Source organism: Typopeltis vanoorti, chromosome 13, assembly GCF_054136105.1.
Source record: "Typopeltis vanoorti isolate ZY-2024b chromosome 13, IOZ_Tvanoo_1.0, whole genome shotgun sequence".
NCBI lineage: Eukaryota > Metazoa > Arthropoda > Arachnida > Uropygi > Thelyphonidae > Typopeltis > Typopeltis vanoorti.
The window spans coordinates 39,944,121-39,961,344 of NC_143561.1; the positions used below are offsets into that span (position 1 = coordinate 39,944,121).

At 35.3% G+C, this 17,224-nt stretch overlaps 1 protein-coding gene across 3 annotated transcripts in view; it reads right to left on the reverse strand.

Moving 5' to 3' along the window:
• Positions 1-17,224, reverse strand: part of Elys (AT hook containing transcription factor 1 homolog) — a 509,801-nt gene that overhangs the window by 302,235 nt on the left and 190,342 nt on the right. For all 3 annotated transcript variants that reach the window (XM_090402410.1, XM_090402411.1, XM_090402409.1), the window contains exon 15: positions 9,139-9,229. In XM_090402410.1, coding sequence (XP_090258536.1) covers positions 9,139-9,229 — 91 coding nt within the window. The remainder of the gene's footprint in view (positions 1-9,138; positions 9,230-17,224) is intronic.

The window sequence follows — 17,224 nt, forward strand, 5'->3', positions numbered from 1 at the left end:
AGACAACGAGCGATGCTTCTCTTTCTTTTTCCCAACCACGAATGGCAGAGATCTCCAATAACGAGAACGCCTTGAGAACTCTGAAGATGAACCAACGAAGCTTCTCTTTCACTTTGCAACCATGAGTGGCAGTGATCACAGTCAAGAGTAAGCATTGAGAACCTGGGATAAATCAATGAAGCTTCTCTTTCATTTCCCAACCACAAGTGGAGATGGTCACAGGCAAGAGTAAGCATTGAGAACCTGGGATAAATTTGTTTATTGATGAAGTTCCTTACATGTGCCTAGAATTCCTTTGTTTTCACATTCATGCGTTTTTTTGAACTTGTCATGTGCTCATCTTCAGGCATGTTGGTGTCATCTTCATGCTCTTTTTGAAATTCTTGTCCTTGACACTTGTTGACCTTTTGATACTATGACGTCATTCTTTGCAGGTCTCTGAAACTTTTCACTTACGTTAATCCTCTTTGTTCTTTACTAACCTTACCATAAATTTGCTGACTCATGTACCACATTATAGTAACAAAGGAAATTCCTTCTTGCTGAATACAATAACTTACAAGGAATATTATTTCACAGAATGTTTTACATATCTTAATTTAGTACAATTTTCTAATTAAAACCCATGTAAAGCCAAACATGATAAGGTATGGAATTACTTATCATAAAAGATTTTACAAAGGCTTAATCTTTCTTGAAAAAAAAAAAAAAAAAAAATTTTTTTTTCTCTCTTTCCCACACCTTCAGGAGATGATCTTCGCTATTCTTAATCTTATACTCATTGCCCTCCTTTGGATTATTTTTATTCTTACAAGTTGCGAGCTTATCTAAATTTAGGCAATTCATACTCCTGTTAACAAATATTCTTCTTTTATAGCTCTTAGGTTTAGTAAAAGTTACAATCATATTGAACTTTTCTCAATTTTGTTGTTTGATTGCTTCACCTACTTTCACATCTTTAATTTGCTTTCCCTCCTTCTGATGATTTATTCAGGCAACCTCAATGTTACTATCTTTTGTGACTTACGATTACAATTTCCTCTTGAAAGGACTTACATTTGGAATAATTTAGGGATAACTTATTTTCATCCACAGAACTTTCCAATTCTACAACATTTACTACTTGGTCTTTTTTTCAGTTCTATGAAGCTCTTTTCTTATTTTTATCTATCATTTCCTTTTTAATAACTTTTTTCTGTCTTATTTCAGAGCTTTTAATAAACTCCTATATGATAGCTAAAGGCCTTTTATGTGCTACTTCATTACTATTAGGTTGATCACTTGGGAAGTTACTATTTACTAATACAATATTTGCATCACACCTCATTCCTTTTCTTTGCCTATAATCATACCTTTTTCCGTCTAAAACAATATTTAGCTATGTGCCCTATTTTGTTACAGTTGTAACAAATAGGTGGAATTTTTTCTTTTATCACTTCCTTACTAGTAGTTTCATTAGACAATTTATTAGAAGAGTTATTTAACTTGAGCTCTTCTAACAATTTGAATATTCTCTCTCTTACCCTTCTAGTATCTGCATTAGTTGTTTTTTACTTCTTGCCTAACATATTCCTTTACTGATTCTATCTCTAGAACATCTGCTGACTTAGATCTAGAATTCATTAGAACCAAACTAATTACTTTGAAAGACTATTAAATGAGAATTACAAAGCAGTGAGAGAAAAGATTCATGAGAAATGCAATCAGGAATATACGTGAAATGCTATTAGAAACCTGAAAAGGCAGCTGGAAGTAGATGGTATTCAACCAGAAATGCTCAAATGCAGAGGTATAGGTTTTGGTTATTCTGCATAATTCAGAAGGCCTAGTCAGATGGCTGAATTCTGAATGACAGGAGCAGATTATTAGAGTGCTCGTCTATAAAAAGGAAAATACATCTGAATGTGATCATTTTTTATTTTTATTTTTTTTTTATGATGATCTCATACACATCTGATCAACCTATAGTATGTTATTATTGTGGACGGAAAAGAAAAAACTTGTTCACTAAGACCCACCAGGGAGAACTGTACCACAGGACATCAAAGAAGAAATAAATGAAGAGGAAGAGAAATTTGTTTTGTGAGTCTGGAGCTGAATTATGAAGATATTGGATGGCTCCTATGTGCATTAAAATTGGATTTAGAACAGTGTGGGAATTTTTGATGCCAGTTCAGGAAATATAATGAATAGTGGGATCGGAAACATTAAATATTATAGAGGATGAAAATAGTGGAGACCGAGCGAACTGGTGAAAACAAACAGGGGAGATCTGTCAATCTAATTGTTCTTTTCTGTAGCTTGAGCAAATGAAAAAAAGCAACAACAACTAATTTTCTTGTGTACTGAGAAGGCAATATTTATAATACATTTATGGCATCAATAATAGTTATATTTAATATATAATAATTAAATTATTAATATAAATATATAATAATATATATTTAATAACAGAGAGAGATTTGATATCAAGATAATCCCAAGAAGAGAAATTTCATTGTGTTCTTATATACAGATTTGATTTTCAAAAGTAAGACTTGAAAAAAAGTGTTTTGCTTTTTTGTGGAAAATAGAGCAGGACTGTGTTTTGCTAGGGTTATACCACAGTGAAGAATAGTTGCATATCAAAATTTAAGATAATAAAGATTCATGTTCTGGAGGTTGTGATTATTTTGTTTAACACAGGATTTGTTAAATAAGGAGTACAAACACAGTGTGTTGTCATCAGCAAACAAAACTGTGTATTGATTTGTAGTCAACTGGAGTAGATATATATCTTCCAATTTCCTTTCTTAGGAATGGCTTGAATATGGGCTATGGGCTAATATCTAGAATGTAGAGCAGATACCATAGGAATAGTGTGTGGGGAGATAAAGGATTCCCCCCCCCCAACTATTCCTGTGATGGTCACTTTGATGAGCCTATGGACTCCATGAACTTGCCCATGTAATAATAATGATAATAATGATTCTTAATTTAACAAACTATTAATTCTGTTTTTATAAAACTGATTTAATAAACTTAAATAACATTGATTTTGTTATTTAAACAAACACTTTAAATGACATTTGATAATTTCCCTAAGATTCCCTAAAACTTGCCCTTACATTCCCTAAGATTTATAGAAGATTGCACTTAAGTGCCTCTGTAGTGCAACTGGAAGAGCAACATGACATTGCATCATTCAACTGGAAAAGATCTGAGTTCGATTCTTGTTGTGACAAGAGGAATCTTTATATGGTTTTTTTTTTTTTTCAGAAAGGTGGGTTAGCCAATCTCATATGGAGGTAGCAGGATTTCTTCACCTGGAAACTCAGATTTTCATCCAGGCAAATCAACCAAGAGAACACATGCAATTTACAGACAAAAATACTATTGTTATTGGTGGTAGGTAGTAGAATGGCAAAGTGTGGTTGGAAAATTAAGAAGCGGAGATGATTTGTGTGTAGTTGGAGAATTATTAAAAAGTAGGAGAAATGGTGAGAGGTGTATAGTTGAGTAGAGAGGAGTGCCCTCCCACGATGAGTTCTTGGTGGTGTCATATAGTAATAATAATAACAGCAATGATTCCCCCCCCCCTTTTCCTCAGTTCTCAACTTCTGGCTCTTTCAACAAAACTGTCCGCTACAGCAGTAATTTAAAGTTAAGCTTCATACACTTAACTTTCATCACGTACAAACAATTGATCGTAATGGGTAGAATGGTCAACCATATGATCACAGTCTGTTTAATATATCTTAAGTGGGTGAAAATAAGTTATTTATAACTAGCTTGCTAACTTAGCCACAAAAGGCCAAATATAGCTCTTTCAGATATACACTGAGTGGTCACTTTGTTAGGTAAACACTTCCCCAAACTGAATAACAATTCAGCAATAGGGACTGATGGGATATCCACATTGGTGCTAAAAGAGTGTTCAGCTGAACTGGCTATTTCTTTGACCAAGCTGTTTAGATGAGTCTCAGAACAGGGAAGATTCTACAGGAATGGAAAGAATGTATGGTAATTCCATTGCACAAGAATGGTGCAAAGACTGATGTATCCAACTATCGATCAATCAATATCTCAGAAGTGGTAGTGAAGATTTTGGAAAAATTGGTTAGGGCTCGCATTCAGAAATGGGATGGAATCTCAGCTTTGGAATGAACAGCATGGGTTTACTAAGGGAAGGTGATGTTTTAGCAACTTGCTCACATTCTATAATAATGTTACCACTGAATTAGACAAGAGGAATCGATACACCCTGATACTTTTGGATTTTGCTAAGGCTTTTGACAGAATACAGCATGGAAGACTTGGCTATACTTGGGTAGCCCCCCATCACTATCACTACAGGGTCCCTTGCGACTTCTATTCCCGCAGTGCAGGGTGTGCACCAGGGTGATCCTCTATCTCCCCTTTTCTTTAACTGCATCATAGATGAGTTTCTTCACTCTCTTCCTAGTCATATAGGCTACTTTCTAGGTGCTTCTTCCATTAATGCTATGGCCTTTGCAGATGATCGTATTCTCGTAGCCTCTACTAAGGTAAGCTTGCAGGAACTCCTTGACTGGGCAGTTGACTTTTTCTCTATTCGAGGCCTTTCTATTAATGTAGAGAAGTCTTGCTCTTCAGCTCTTGTCCTATCTGGTCATGACAAGAAGCTTCAGGTCGAGACTATAGAGTTTCCCCTGCATGGGAGGCCATTGCATTCTTTGATCATTCTGGAAGGGATACCTTGGTATCATGTTCACCACAAAGGGAAGGTCTTCTATCCTAGAAGCTGTGATTGCTTCTTTGAGGAAAGCTCCTCCTCTCAAGCCCCCAGCAAAGACTGTTTCTCCTTTCCAACTATCTCCTACCTTGCTTTTACCACAAGTTGGTGCTTGGTAGGACATATATCTCGGTACTCTCCCGAATGGACAGGGCTATCCATTCAGCCGTGAATCATGACTCTGACTCCCCTCCCCCCATTTCACTACTGCATATTTCCATGCGAGTGTGAAGGAAGACAGGCTCAGGGTTCCATCACTTAGATGGCTGATCTCATGCCTATGGCTGTCCAGAATTGCGAGAGTTAGAACTATCTTCTTCCCCTATCTGCAGAGAGGCTTTCTATAGCCCATTAATACAAGAAGACTTTAGGAGGGCTAAAGGCTGGTCCCACTATCAAGGTACCTTAATTGAGTCAGCACCTGCAGAACACAAGAGATGGGCATCTCTGCTGCACTGTTCTGTAGATGGTGCTCCTTTAAAAGAGTCATATCTGATGCCTCCCCCAGCATGACTGGGTAGGGGATGGCACCAGACTCCCTGGGTTCGAGTATATTGACCCTATCAGGACGAGGATCAATGCCTTGTCTACTCGAGCCTACACAGCTCGATGGTGTAATGATGACTCAAACTGTAGGGCTGGCAGCCACTACAGAGACATTGTCTCACTGTAGTGTTGCTTCTGCACCCATGGGGTCCACGTGCGGAGGCATGACACTGTGGTTTCCATTCTGAACAACCGCTTTAAGAACAAAGGTTGGGAGACTGCGGTGGAACCACATTATAGGACCTCAGCAGGTTTGTGTAAGACAGACTTAGTGATTAAAAGGAATGGTGATGTTTGGGTAGTTGATGCCCAGGTGGTGGGAACAGGGCAACCACTAGCTTATAGCCATAATAATAAGGTAAACTATTATAAGAATAACCAAGATCTAGTTAGTAAGATAAGAGAGGAGCATGGGACAACTCCGAGGTTTACAGCACCACCATCTCTTTACATGGCATATGGAGCACAGATAGCTATAAGGACTTAAAACAGCTTGGGCTTATGCAGAAAGATATAAAAGTTCTTTCCTTGAGGGCCCTACAGGTGCTGCCACCAGAGAATGACTAGAATGATAACTAGAACAGGCATAGGGTAAAACACTTGTAAAGGCTTAGGCCTATATGAAGTCTGGACGTGACGTAAGGGTAGTACTGCCTATAACCAGTATAAAGATTAAAATATAAAAAAAAATTAAAAAACCAAAAACAAAAAACTAGTGGTGTGCCACGAGGATCAGGCCTTGGTCTACTGTTATTCAATTTGTACATTAATGATACTGGAAAGGATTTGACAGATAACACACAACTATTTACTGATGATGCAAAGACAGGTGGGGAATCAGGAATGCTGCTGATATGCAGTACTTGCAGAATGATTTGAACAGGCTGGAATTGTAGGCATGGGAAAATGGATGTCAGTTCAAGTCATGAATTTGGGCATGATTAGATATCCAATGTCATATTATATTGGTAGGATTATGCTAGAAGAAACTGGTCAAGCTAGGGATCTTCGAGTGTTTCCATTGTGATTCTGATACAGTGGATGTTGTGAGTGCAAGCAGTGTGAATGAATTCAAGAATAAGTATGATAGCTTGTGTGTGTGTGTGTGTAGTATGTGCCTTCCCTGGATGAGTCCATGACTCCCAAGAGGACTCATCATCAATTTCCTGCCACGTACCCTCAAGGGGTGTACAGGATATGATAGTACTACATGAAAAATTTACATCATTACTAACTTCCTATCTACAATTTTCCTCCAAATCAGTCTGTTACTTGTCAAGACTACAACATTATCAGATCTTATATTTTTATCGTCTAAGGCACTTTGTACCATATCAATCCACCTATATCTTGGGCTTCCTCTGAGTCGTTTTCCAGCCAACCTGGCAGAGAACACTTGTTTTGCTAATCTTTCCTCGCCCATTCTGTTCAAGTGATCATAACACCTGAGATTAGCTCTGCTAACGCATTCCTGGATGCCGACAATGTCAAGTTCTTTCCTAATAGCCTCGTTTTTAATATGATATTGCCATTAATGCCATCTGTTCATGCCTATACTCTTTCTCAGGACTCTCATATCTGCGGTCTCTAGTCTATGGTCAAGTGTTTTACTTCTGACCCAGCTCTCACATCCATAAGTTAAAACTGGTTTGAACACTGTCTTGTATACAGCTAATTTAGTGTTCCAACTAATTTCTCTCTTATTCTATATGAATTTATTCAATTCACTTCCTACCATACCAGCTTTGTTGATTCTGTTCTCTATTTATATATTTAATTTACCATCTTCACTAAAAATCGTGCCTAAGTAGCTGAAATGTTTTACTTGTTCCACAGGTTCTCCATTCACAACACAGTTGACATTTTCAATGATTCTGCCTATTTTCATTGTCTTTGTCTTTTTATTGCTGACCTTCATACCATATCTATTACAACAGTTATTCAATTTAGTCAGAGAATCTTGCAAACTTGTAGCAGATTTATTCAGAAGTATAACATCGTCCGCATTAAGCAAAGAGCTGACATTAACATCTCCAATTTTGATATCATGTTTAATACCACTTTCCTTAATGTGATCCATATAGATAATGAATAACAGAGGGGATAATCCTTGTCTCACACCAGATTTAACATTAAACCATCTTCCTGTACTTGCTTCAATTCTAACTGCTGACTTACAACTCAAATAAAGACTAAGTATTGCTTGATATAATGTCCCATTGACACCATATAACTGCAGTGTATTGAATAGCTTCTCTCTTGGCACCTTGTCATATGCCTTTTCCAGATCGACAAAACTTAAATACAGATCTTTGTTATATTCCCATGATTTCTCCACTATTTGTCGTAAAGTGAAGATCTGATCCTGACAGCCTCTATTTGGCCTGAATCCAGCTTGTTCTTCACCAAGCTTTTCTTCCACAATTCTTCTCAACCGTTTCTCAGGTATACTTGCGTATATATTACCAGGAACACTCAGTAGGGATATACCTCTGTAATTCTCACATTCAGTTTTATTTCCCTTTCTATATATATGGGTACTATGAGAGCTCTACTCCAATCATCATGAATTCATCCCTCTGTTCAGGTATTCTGAACTATGCAGTACAGCTATTCTGAATTATGTAAGACTTTTATACCACCACACTTCAACATTTCTTGTCGAATATCATCTACTCCTGCTGCCTTTCCACATTTCAAGCTTTTGATGGCGTTTTCTACTTTAAGTATGGATATGTATTCCTGACTGCATGTGTGGTCAGTTTTTTTTTTTTTTTTATCACTGTGCTGTCATCACTGCTTGTTTCATTTAGCAGTTTTTCAAAGTAATTACTCCATACTTCAAAGATATCTTTTTCTCCCATTTTCGTGCCACCTTTATCATCTCTAACTCCTTTTACAGCACTCTTTCCTCCCATTCTAAGCTTCTTCAACAACCTCCAGAATATTTTGCCACTTCTTGATATTTATTTGCTATGATCTTGTCAAAGTCTTCCCATGACTTTTGTTTAGCTAGTTTTACACAGTGTTTAGATTGCTTACATTTGTCCCTGAATTCTCTAAGAGCACAAGCTGATTAATTTGCCATGAACTTTTGATATGCTTTCTTCTTTTCCTTCACTGCCTCTTTTACTTCTTGTGTCCACCATGGAGTTCTAATTTTCCTATCCTTGCAGACAACTTCACCACATGCTTCTCTAGCTGAATCAATCAGGGTTTTCTTCAAGGCTTGCCACTGAATCTCCAAGGTTTGGTTCATGTTCTCACTCTTTCATTTTTTCTTCAATAATCTTTGCATATTTTAGTCTACAGTTCACATATGAGAGATACTCAACTTTTATTTGCTTTAAAACTTTCTTACATGTTATTCTTTTCAATATGATGAAAAAAATATCATGCCAGTGAGTAGCATGTGATCAAATCATTTTTTCTCTAGCTTATGGTTTGAAATGCAGCTTGTCTTGTATATTTATATAGACTCGAAATGATGACCTTAATATGAAAGTCAAAACGCCAGGATAATAAAAAGAGTTATTTTATCACGGTTGTAGAATCCATAATTTCAAAAATGAATGCTGATCACCATGTAACACTAAATGAAAAGTAAATCAAAATAATTAAATGAGAGAGGAAAAAAAAACGATTGTTACCACTCAAGCAGAATTCTACAAATGATATGCTATATACTCAGGATATCTTTAAATTAATTTTTAAATTAAATGAATGAATCATCAAAGTTCTATGTACATCCTTAATAGATAGTTAGTATGTTCTATGTTCAGCTGTTAATTACATAATATTAAATTTTATTACTTTGAAACTTAATTCCAGACACTTACCCCCTGTTGAAAATAGTTGTACACAAGATGCAAAAAATGTTGTTAGGTTATTCTGAAGTGCTACAGTGAGCAAGGTTTCCCTCTGAAATGACTATATTAATTGCATGATTAATTAATCAATTTATGTTATTTTCTTTGATGTGCAGAATAAGTTTAAAATATTTATTTATTTGGAAGCAAATATCTAATAAATGACAAATGTAAACAAATGCTGTAGAATTTACTGAAGACTGAAAGATTAGATAGACAAATAAAAAATAAATGTAAAGAAGAAAACACAGATGGATCTATAATAATTGCTTAGAAGTAGAGAAATTAGATAAAGAAAATAAAATGATAGAGTTATATTTGAATATAAAATTTCTTACTGTAAAATTTTTTGTTTCATAAACAGCCTTCATTTATTTATCAATGATAACAACAACAATAATAATAATAATACAGGTCATTTAACTGCATCTTAACTAAGAGCCACGGTTCACAATGAAACTGTGATAAAGTATTTTTGATGAGATGGTAAGCTGAAATTAGAAGTTTGCTGAATCCTGGTAGTAATGCACTGGTTTGACCTCTGCTTCTGGCAAGATGAGCTGTATTGGATGGCTCGGCGAGGATCATTCAGATAGTGGATGTGTCCTTTTGGATTTCTTATAAAAGAGTTCAACAAGCTCTAGCCAAGATCTCACCAACTTGGTGCAAATGTTAAATATGTGAGTTCCGTAAAATATTAGCGGAGTGAACACATGGTTCACACCTGTTCACACTGTCAAGGGTTAGTATAGAAATCACAATCCCAAGGAACCTGATGCAGGAACATATCTTCTTTCAAATAATAGAAACCTTATCTATAGGTTGGTCCCTACTCTTCTTTCTGGCTTCTCTTTCTTCTTCATTTTCCTCTTAAGCTATTAGAGGAATCGAAGGCTGGAGCAAATCTTTCCTATACTGCTGAATTTATTACATTAACCAGTGGAAGACATTCTCTCCCTAGATACTTGTCATACCTTAATTATGGACAATGTAAATGGTTCTTAGGACCCAGTTACAGTACCAGCCCGAACGTTTAATTATGATAAGTCAGAGATAAGGAGAATTTGCAAAGTAATCTGACCAGTCCTCAGCACTGTCCAGGGATCTGTCTGGAAGTGAGAAATGGATTACTGCAGAAACCAAGAAAGTCAGAAATAAAAGATATAAATAAAGTATTAAAATTGATACATGGAAAGTGAGAGGATTGAATCAACCTGGAAAAGCAGCAAATGTGTGTAAAGAAATGGAATGATTAGACATTAAAATACGGATTGCAGAAGACATTCTTGAAAGGTGATAAGGAATTTTAAACAACTCTTGCAAATGGAAAGGAATTTAAAGTTATGGGAAGTGAAAGAAGTGAGTCTAGAAAAGGCATTGCATTCATTATAGAAAACGAATTCTCATATTCAGTTATTAATGTTAATAGAAAACCTGAAATAATATCAATCTTAATAAGAAATAAAACCACTGATGATTTTACAGATAATGATGAATTTTAAGAGAAAATACAGGAAGCTATCTAAGATATTGGAGGAGTGAAAGACAAAACAGAGTATTAACCATTATGGGAAACTGAAATGCCAAAAATAGGAAAGGAAAGAATAAGTTCTATTGTAGGCCCGTATGGATATGGCATAAAAAATGATAGAGGTGATAGATGTATTGAGTTTTGTTTAAAACATCAATTGATAATCATGAACACTTTTTTATGAATAAAAAGAAAAAGCAAGGTATACTGGAGATATCTCATGTATATATATTAGTTATATACATACATTAATCGAATACATTTTATAACGATCAATCAGAGATAGATAAAGAAAAGGAATAACAAATGCAAAAGTTATGTTAAGTGCCAACTGTTGATCAGATCCCAAATGATCTGATCTTAATCATCTTTATTAAGATTATTAAGAACATTCAAGGATGATAGAGCTAAATTAAATAACAGTAACACCAAGACTTTCTTCCAAAATAACATAGCAGAAAAATGTATTGGAAAAACAAAGAACAGATTTAAAAAACCACAGATGACAGAAGAGATACCAGAACTAGTGGATAAAAGAAGAACCTGGGAAAATAACCTTAATGGAAATGAAGACTGTGAAAGATTAGATAGACAAATAAAAAATAAATGTAGAGAAGAAAACACAGATGGATCAATAATAATTGCATAGACGTAGAGAAATTAGATAAAGAAAATAAAATGGTAGAGTTATATCATCATGATCATCATCAAATTCCTGCCATGTACCCTTAAAGAGTGTCCAGGATATGATAGTACTACATGAAAAATTTACATCATTACTAACTTCCTATCTACAATTTTCCTCCAAATCAGTCTCTTACTTGTCAAGATTCCAACATTACCAGATCTTATATTTCTATCGTCTAAGGCACTTTGTACCGTATCAATCCACCTATATCTTGGTCTTCCTCTGGGTTGTTTTCCTGCCAACCTGGCAGAGAACACTTGTTTTGCTAATCTTTCCTCGCCCATTCTGTTCAAGTGATCATAACACCTGAGATTAGCTCTGCTAACGCATTCCTGGATGCCGACAATGTCAAGTTCTTTCCTAATATTCTCGTTTTTAATATGATACTGCCATTGATGCCATCTGTTCACGCCTCTAATCTTTCTCAGGACTCTCATATCTGAAGTCTCTAGTCTTTGGTCAAGTGTTTTACTTCTGACCCAGCTTTCACATCCATAAGTTAAAACTGGTTTGAACACTGTCTTGTATACAGCTAATTTCTAATTCCGAATAATTTCTCTCTTATTCAATATGAATTTATTCAATTGACTTCCTACCATACCATACCAGCTTTGTTGATTCTGTTGTCTATTTCTATATTTAATTTGCCATCTTCACTAAAAATCGTGCCTAATTAGCTGAAATGTTTTACTTGTTCCACAGGTTCCCCATTCACAACACAGTTGACATTTTCAACAATTCTACTTATTTTCATTGTCTGTCTTTTTAATGCTGACCTTCATACCATATCTATTACAACAGTTATTCAATTTAGTCAGAGAATCTTGCAAACTTGTAGCAGATTTATTCAGAAGTATAACATCGTCCGCATTAAACAAAGAGCTGATATTAACATCTCCAATTTTGATATCATGTTTAATACCACTTTCCTTAATGTGATCCATATAGATAATGAATAACAGAGGGGATAATGTACATCCTTGTCTCAAACCAGATTTAACATTAAACCATTAACCTGTACTTCCTTCAATTCTAACTGCTGACTCACAACTCAAATAAAGACTAAGTATTGCTTGATATAATGCCCCATTGACACCATATAACTAGCGTATTGAATAGCTTCTCTCTTGGCACCTTGTCATATGCCTTTTCCAAATCGACAAAACTTAAATACAGATCTTTGTTATATTCCCATGATTTCTCCACTATTTGTCGTAAAGTGAAGATCTGATCCTGACAGCCTCTATTTGGCCTGAATCCAGCTTGTTCTTCACCAAGCTTTTCTTCCACAATTCTTCTCAACCGTTTCTCAAGTATACTTGCATACATATCTTACCAGGAACACTCAATAGGGATATACCTCTGTAATTCTCACATTCAGTTTTATTTCCCTTTTTATATATAGGTACTATGAGAGCTCTACTCCAATCATCGGGAATTCGTCCCTCATTCCAGGCATTCTGAACTATGCAATGCAGCCACTGTAAGACTTTATTACCACCATACTTCAGCATTTTGGTCGAATATCATCTACTCCTGCTGCCTTTCCACATTTCAAGCCTTTGATGGCTTTTTCTACTTCAAGTATGGATATGTATTCCTGACTGCATGCCTGGTCAGCGTTTTTTATCACTGTGCTGTCATCACTGCTTGTTTCATTTAGCAAATTTTCAAAGTAATTACTCCATACTTCAAGGATATCTTTTTCTCCCATTTTCATTTTACCTTTATCATCTCTAACTCCTTTTACAGCACTCTTTCCTCCATTCCTAAGCTTCTTCAACAACCTCCAGAATATTTTGCCACCTTCTTGATATTTATTTTCTATGTTCTTGCCAAAGTCCTCCCATGACTTTTGTTTAGCTAGTTTTACACAATGTTTAGCTTTCTTACATTTGTCTCTGTATTCTCTAAGAGCAAAAGCTGACTTATTTGCCAGGAACTTTATATGCTTTCTTCTTTTCTTTCACTGCCTCCTTAACTTCCTCTTTCCACATTGGAGTTCTAATTTTTCTATCCTTGCAGATAACTTCACCACATGTCTCTCTAGCTGAATCAATCAGGGTTTTCTTCAAGGCTTGCCACTGAATCTCCAAGGTTTGGTTCCTGTTCTCAAACTCTTTCATTTTTTCTTCAATAATCTTTGTGTATTTTAGTCTACAGTTCACATCTGAGAGATGCCCAACTTTTATTCGCTTTAAAACTTTCTTACATGTCATTCTTTTCAATATGAAATTCAATTTTATCCTGCTCAAGACTAAATAGTGATCACTTCCAATTTCAAATCCTCTGTACACTCTGTGTCCTGCACCAGGGAGAAAACATCACTATCAACAATAACATAGTCAATGAGACTTTTCTTATTCCTTGCCTCTTCTCTCCATGTGAATTTGTGCACATTTTTATGTTGGAACATGGTGTTAGTAATAACCAGTCCATGTCCTGAGCAGAAATCCCACAGGTATTTGCCATTATTATTAGCTTTGCTCTTTTCTCCAAATTTTCCCAAAACATTTTTGTATGTGTGACAATCACTTCCTACTCTGCTATTTAGATCCCTAACAAGGACCAACTTTTCCTTTTTCAATGTGTCAGTAGCTTTCTCTAGAGCCTCAAAAAATTCCTCCACTTCTGCCTTAGTAGAACCTTCTGTGGGACCAGAAAGTTCTACTTCCAAAATACAAAATGATGGTAGAGTTATATTCAAATATAAAATTTCTTACTAACCAAAAGAAAATAACAAGCGCACAGTTAAAAGATACGAATAAGAATGTACATTACACAGTTTAATAGAACTGTATAATGACCACAGGCGAGGATTCTTTGAGTTAACACAGATCACAGTGTTGATGCAATAAAAGAATGGCCTAATGTTAAAATGACAGGATTTGATGGAATATCAACTGAGTTAATAAAAGAGATAGGGGGAAAAGGAACAAATTACTTAATAGAAATAATACAGAATATATATGATACAGACTGAACATAGTGACCTATTCTGTTTTCCTGATATCATGCCTCTTCTTGAAAAGTGTTTAATACAGTATTCCAAACATGAGTAAGCATCCAGGTTATAAGAATCCAATCCAAGTAGCAAATGAAAAAGGAAAGCCTTAAGCATTGAGGATAAGACTGAAATAACAAAACATTTTTAAAGAAGAGAGAGAGAGAGAGAGTGTGATATTGCAAGAGTAACAGGCCTAAAGAAATCCATATTGCACACCAGCATCAGAGAAATTGCTATGAAAACAAAAGAAACTTGTTTGAAAGGAACTGTTAGTACTGCAAAGTCAATTAGAATAAGGCCTAAAGAAATATAGTATTTATTGCAATACTATATTTCTTTATTTATTAGCAATTAAAACTCTTTTAACTATAGTAACATTTTTATGGAGTTGGTTAGGAATTTTTTTTTTATTATTTTTTTTTTTTTAGTGCACAATATAACTTATGAGACTGTGCAAGTTTTAAGGCTGTTATTTTTATTGCATAAAATTCTGTAATACAGTGATTTTTAGGAACGCATATACAACACTATAAAAAAATGGTATTATGGAGAGAACAAGACACTTTCTAAAATATGAGAAACAAATTACCATGCCAAAAAAAAATATGCATTTTCTAATATCTGAAAATGATCGCCCCCAATTTTTTTTTTTTTTTTTTTTTTTTTTTTTTTTTTTTTTTTTTTTAAAGCAAATAGCATGGGATTGTTTAATTCTTAAAGCAACTGATTATTGTTTTGTAGCTTGGCATAAAACAATAACTTACCACTATCACCTATACTGATGACTGATATTGCTAAATAATGTACATAATACAGGAGTGATAACAAAGTACTGAGTTCATCTACATATCCCTAAGAAAGTTTAATGCTTACTAAATGTAGTAAAAATAGAACACTTAAGATACTTAAAATCATACAAGTAAATAAGTGCTAAAAGTGATTATATGTGTGTGTGTGTTGTGTACACACACACAGGGTGGCCATCATTAAAGAGGCGTTCAGAGCCCTGTAGCAAAAAATGTATTGGACAAAATTCAACCAAACTTTGTTCATAAGTACACTGTATAACATGGGGCTTTGATTTTTTTTTTTTTTTTTTTTAAAAAGTACAAAATTCTGTCACCAGCATACAACTGATGCTAGAATTATGTGATATTTGCATATCACTGTTCTTACTGATGAGTTGGTGGATATAAGGAAACTGAAATGGATTTGCGCCATTCTGATAAGACTGAAGTAAATGGATCTTACCTTACTGGAATGTGCATTACTAGTCAAGTTTTACTATCAACAACATGGAAAAGTTAATGCCATATTTCGAGAATTCCAGTGTTTGGAGGATAAGAGAAAAGGTCTAATGACAATAACAAATCCTAGAAAAATGATTTTACCATTTGAAAATAGTGGATCTTTAGCAGTGAGGCCAGGACAAGGGCACAAACGGATTATTCCCTCAACAAGTTGCAACTGCTGTCATGGAACATGGAATGAATAACGGCGAATAATGCTCGGGCAATATCAAGGCAACTGGACATCACATATTCAACTGTATGGAAAATCCTAAATCAATGACTGAGGTCTTTTCCCCTATAACATTCCCCCATACTCAAGCTTTGCTTCACAGTAATTTGGAAAATCGACTGCAGTTTGCCCTGGTGTTCTTAGCTGAAATGGAGTTGGATAATGCATTGCCATGGAAGATCTTGTGAAGTGACGAGGCACATTTTTATCTGAAAGGAAGTGTTAACTCACACAAATGCTGCATTTGGGCTGTGAATAACCCTCGTGTTCCATCAGACTCCCTTTACAAAGTCACAGTGTGGTGTGGTTTCACTGCATTGTTTATTTTATTTTTGGTGCACAGCTTTTCCAAAGAAATTTGCCTGACAGGACCAGTGAACTGTATCATCTCTGCTGTTAAGTATTGAGAGATACTGCGCAACTTTGTTTTTCCACAACTGCAGCAGCGAAGATGCTCTAACTTTACCATATTCATGTAGGATAGAGAACCACTTCACACTGGATTGCTAGTACAGCGAATGTTATTGCGAAAACAACACTTCACAGAACACAGAGTGATTAGTCATGCATTTCCCACAGCATGGCCACCTTATTTGCCTGATCTCAACTTCTGTGACTTGGGCTATCTGAAATGCATGGTGTACGAAGGACATGTTCCTGATTTAGCAACTTTGACAGAATAATGCTGCATGTGAGGCAAATCAATGCAGTCATTTTAGAAATTATGGACTTTACAGCCGCGTTATAAATAACTCTTTTAATTTTCCGACATTTCGATGTTCATATTAAGATCATCAACTAAAGTCCATAATTTCTAAAATGAATGCTGATCACCGTGCAACACTAAAAGAAAGGAACAAATCAATGCAGATTTGTTGCATTCCACTGGAGAAAATGTCATTTACAGAATACAGTTCTTAGAACATCTGAAAGGAGGACAATATTGAACCACATCTGTAAGTTATACAAACACAAAAATTGATTTGTTGTGTCTCCTCTAGCAATTACTGTTTAATCAATCCCAAACCATGGGCTTATAGCACCAAATGTCCCCTGGTGACAGAATTTTGTACTTTTTTTTTATCTTCTATAAATAGAAACAATGTTAGAGTGTACTTACATCAAATTTGGTTGTATTTCGTCCAATATAGTTTTCACTAAAGAACTCTGAACACCTCTTTAATTATGGCCACCCTGTATATATAAACACTCATGAATCAGTATGAGTGTGTATGTCTATACACAGGGTGTTTCAAAAGAATGTATACAACTTTGCAGGAGAACAGAGAATAACTCGGAAGATGTACAA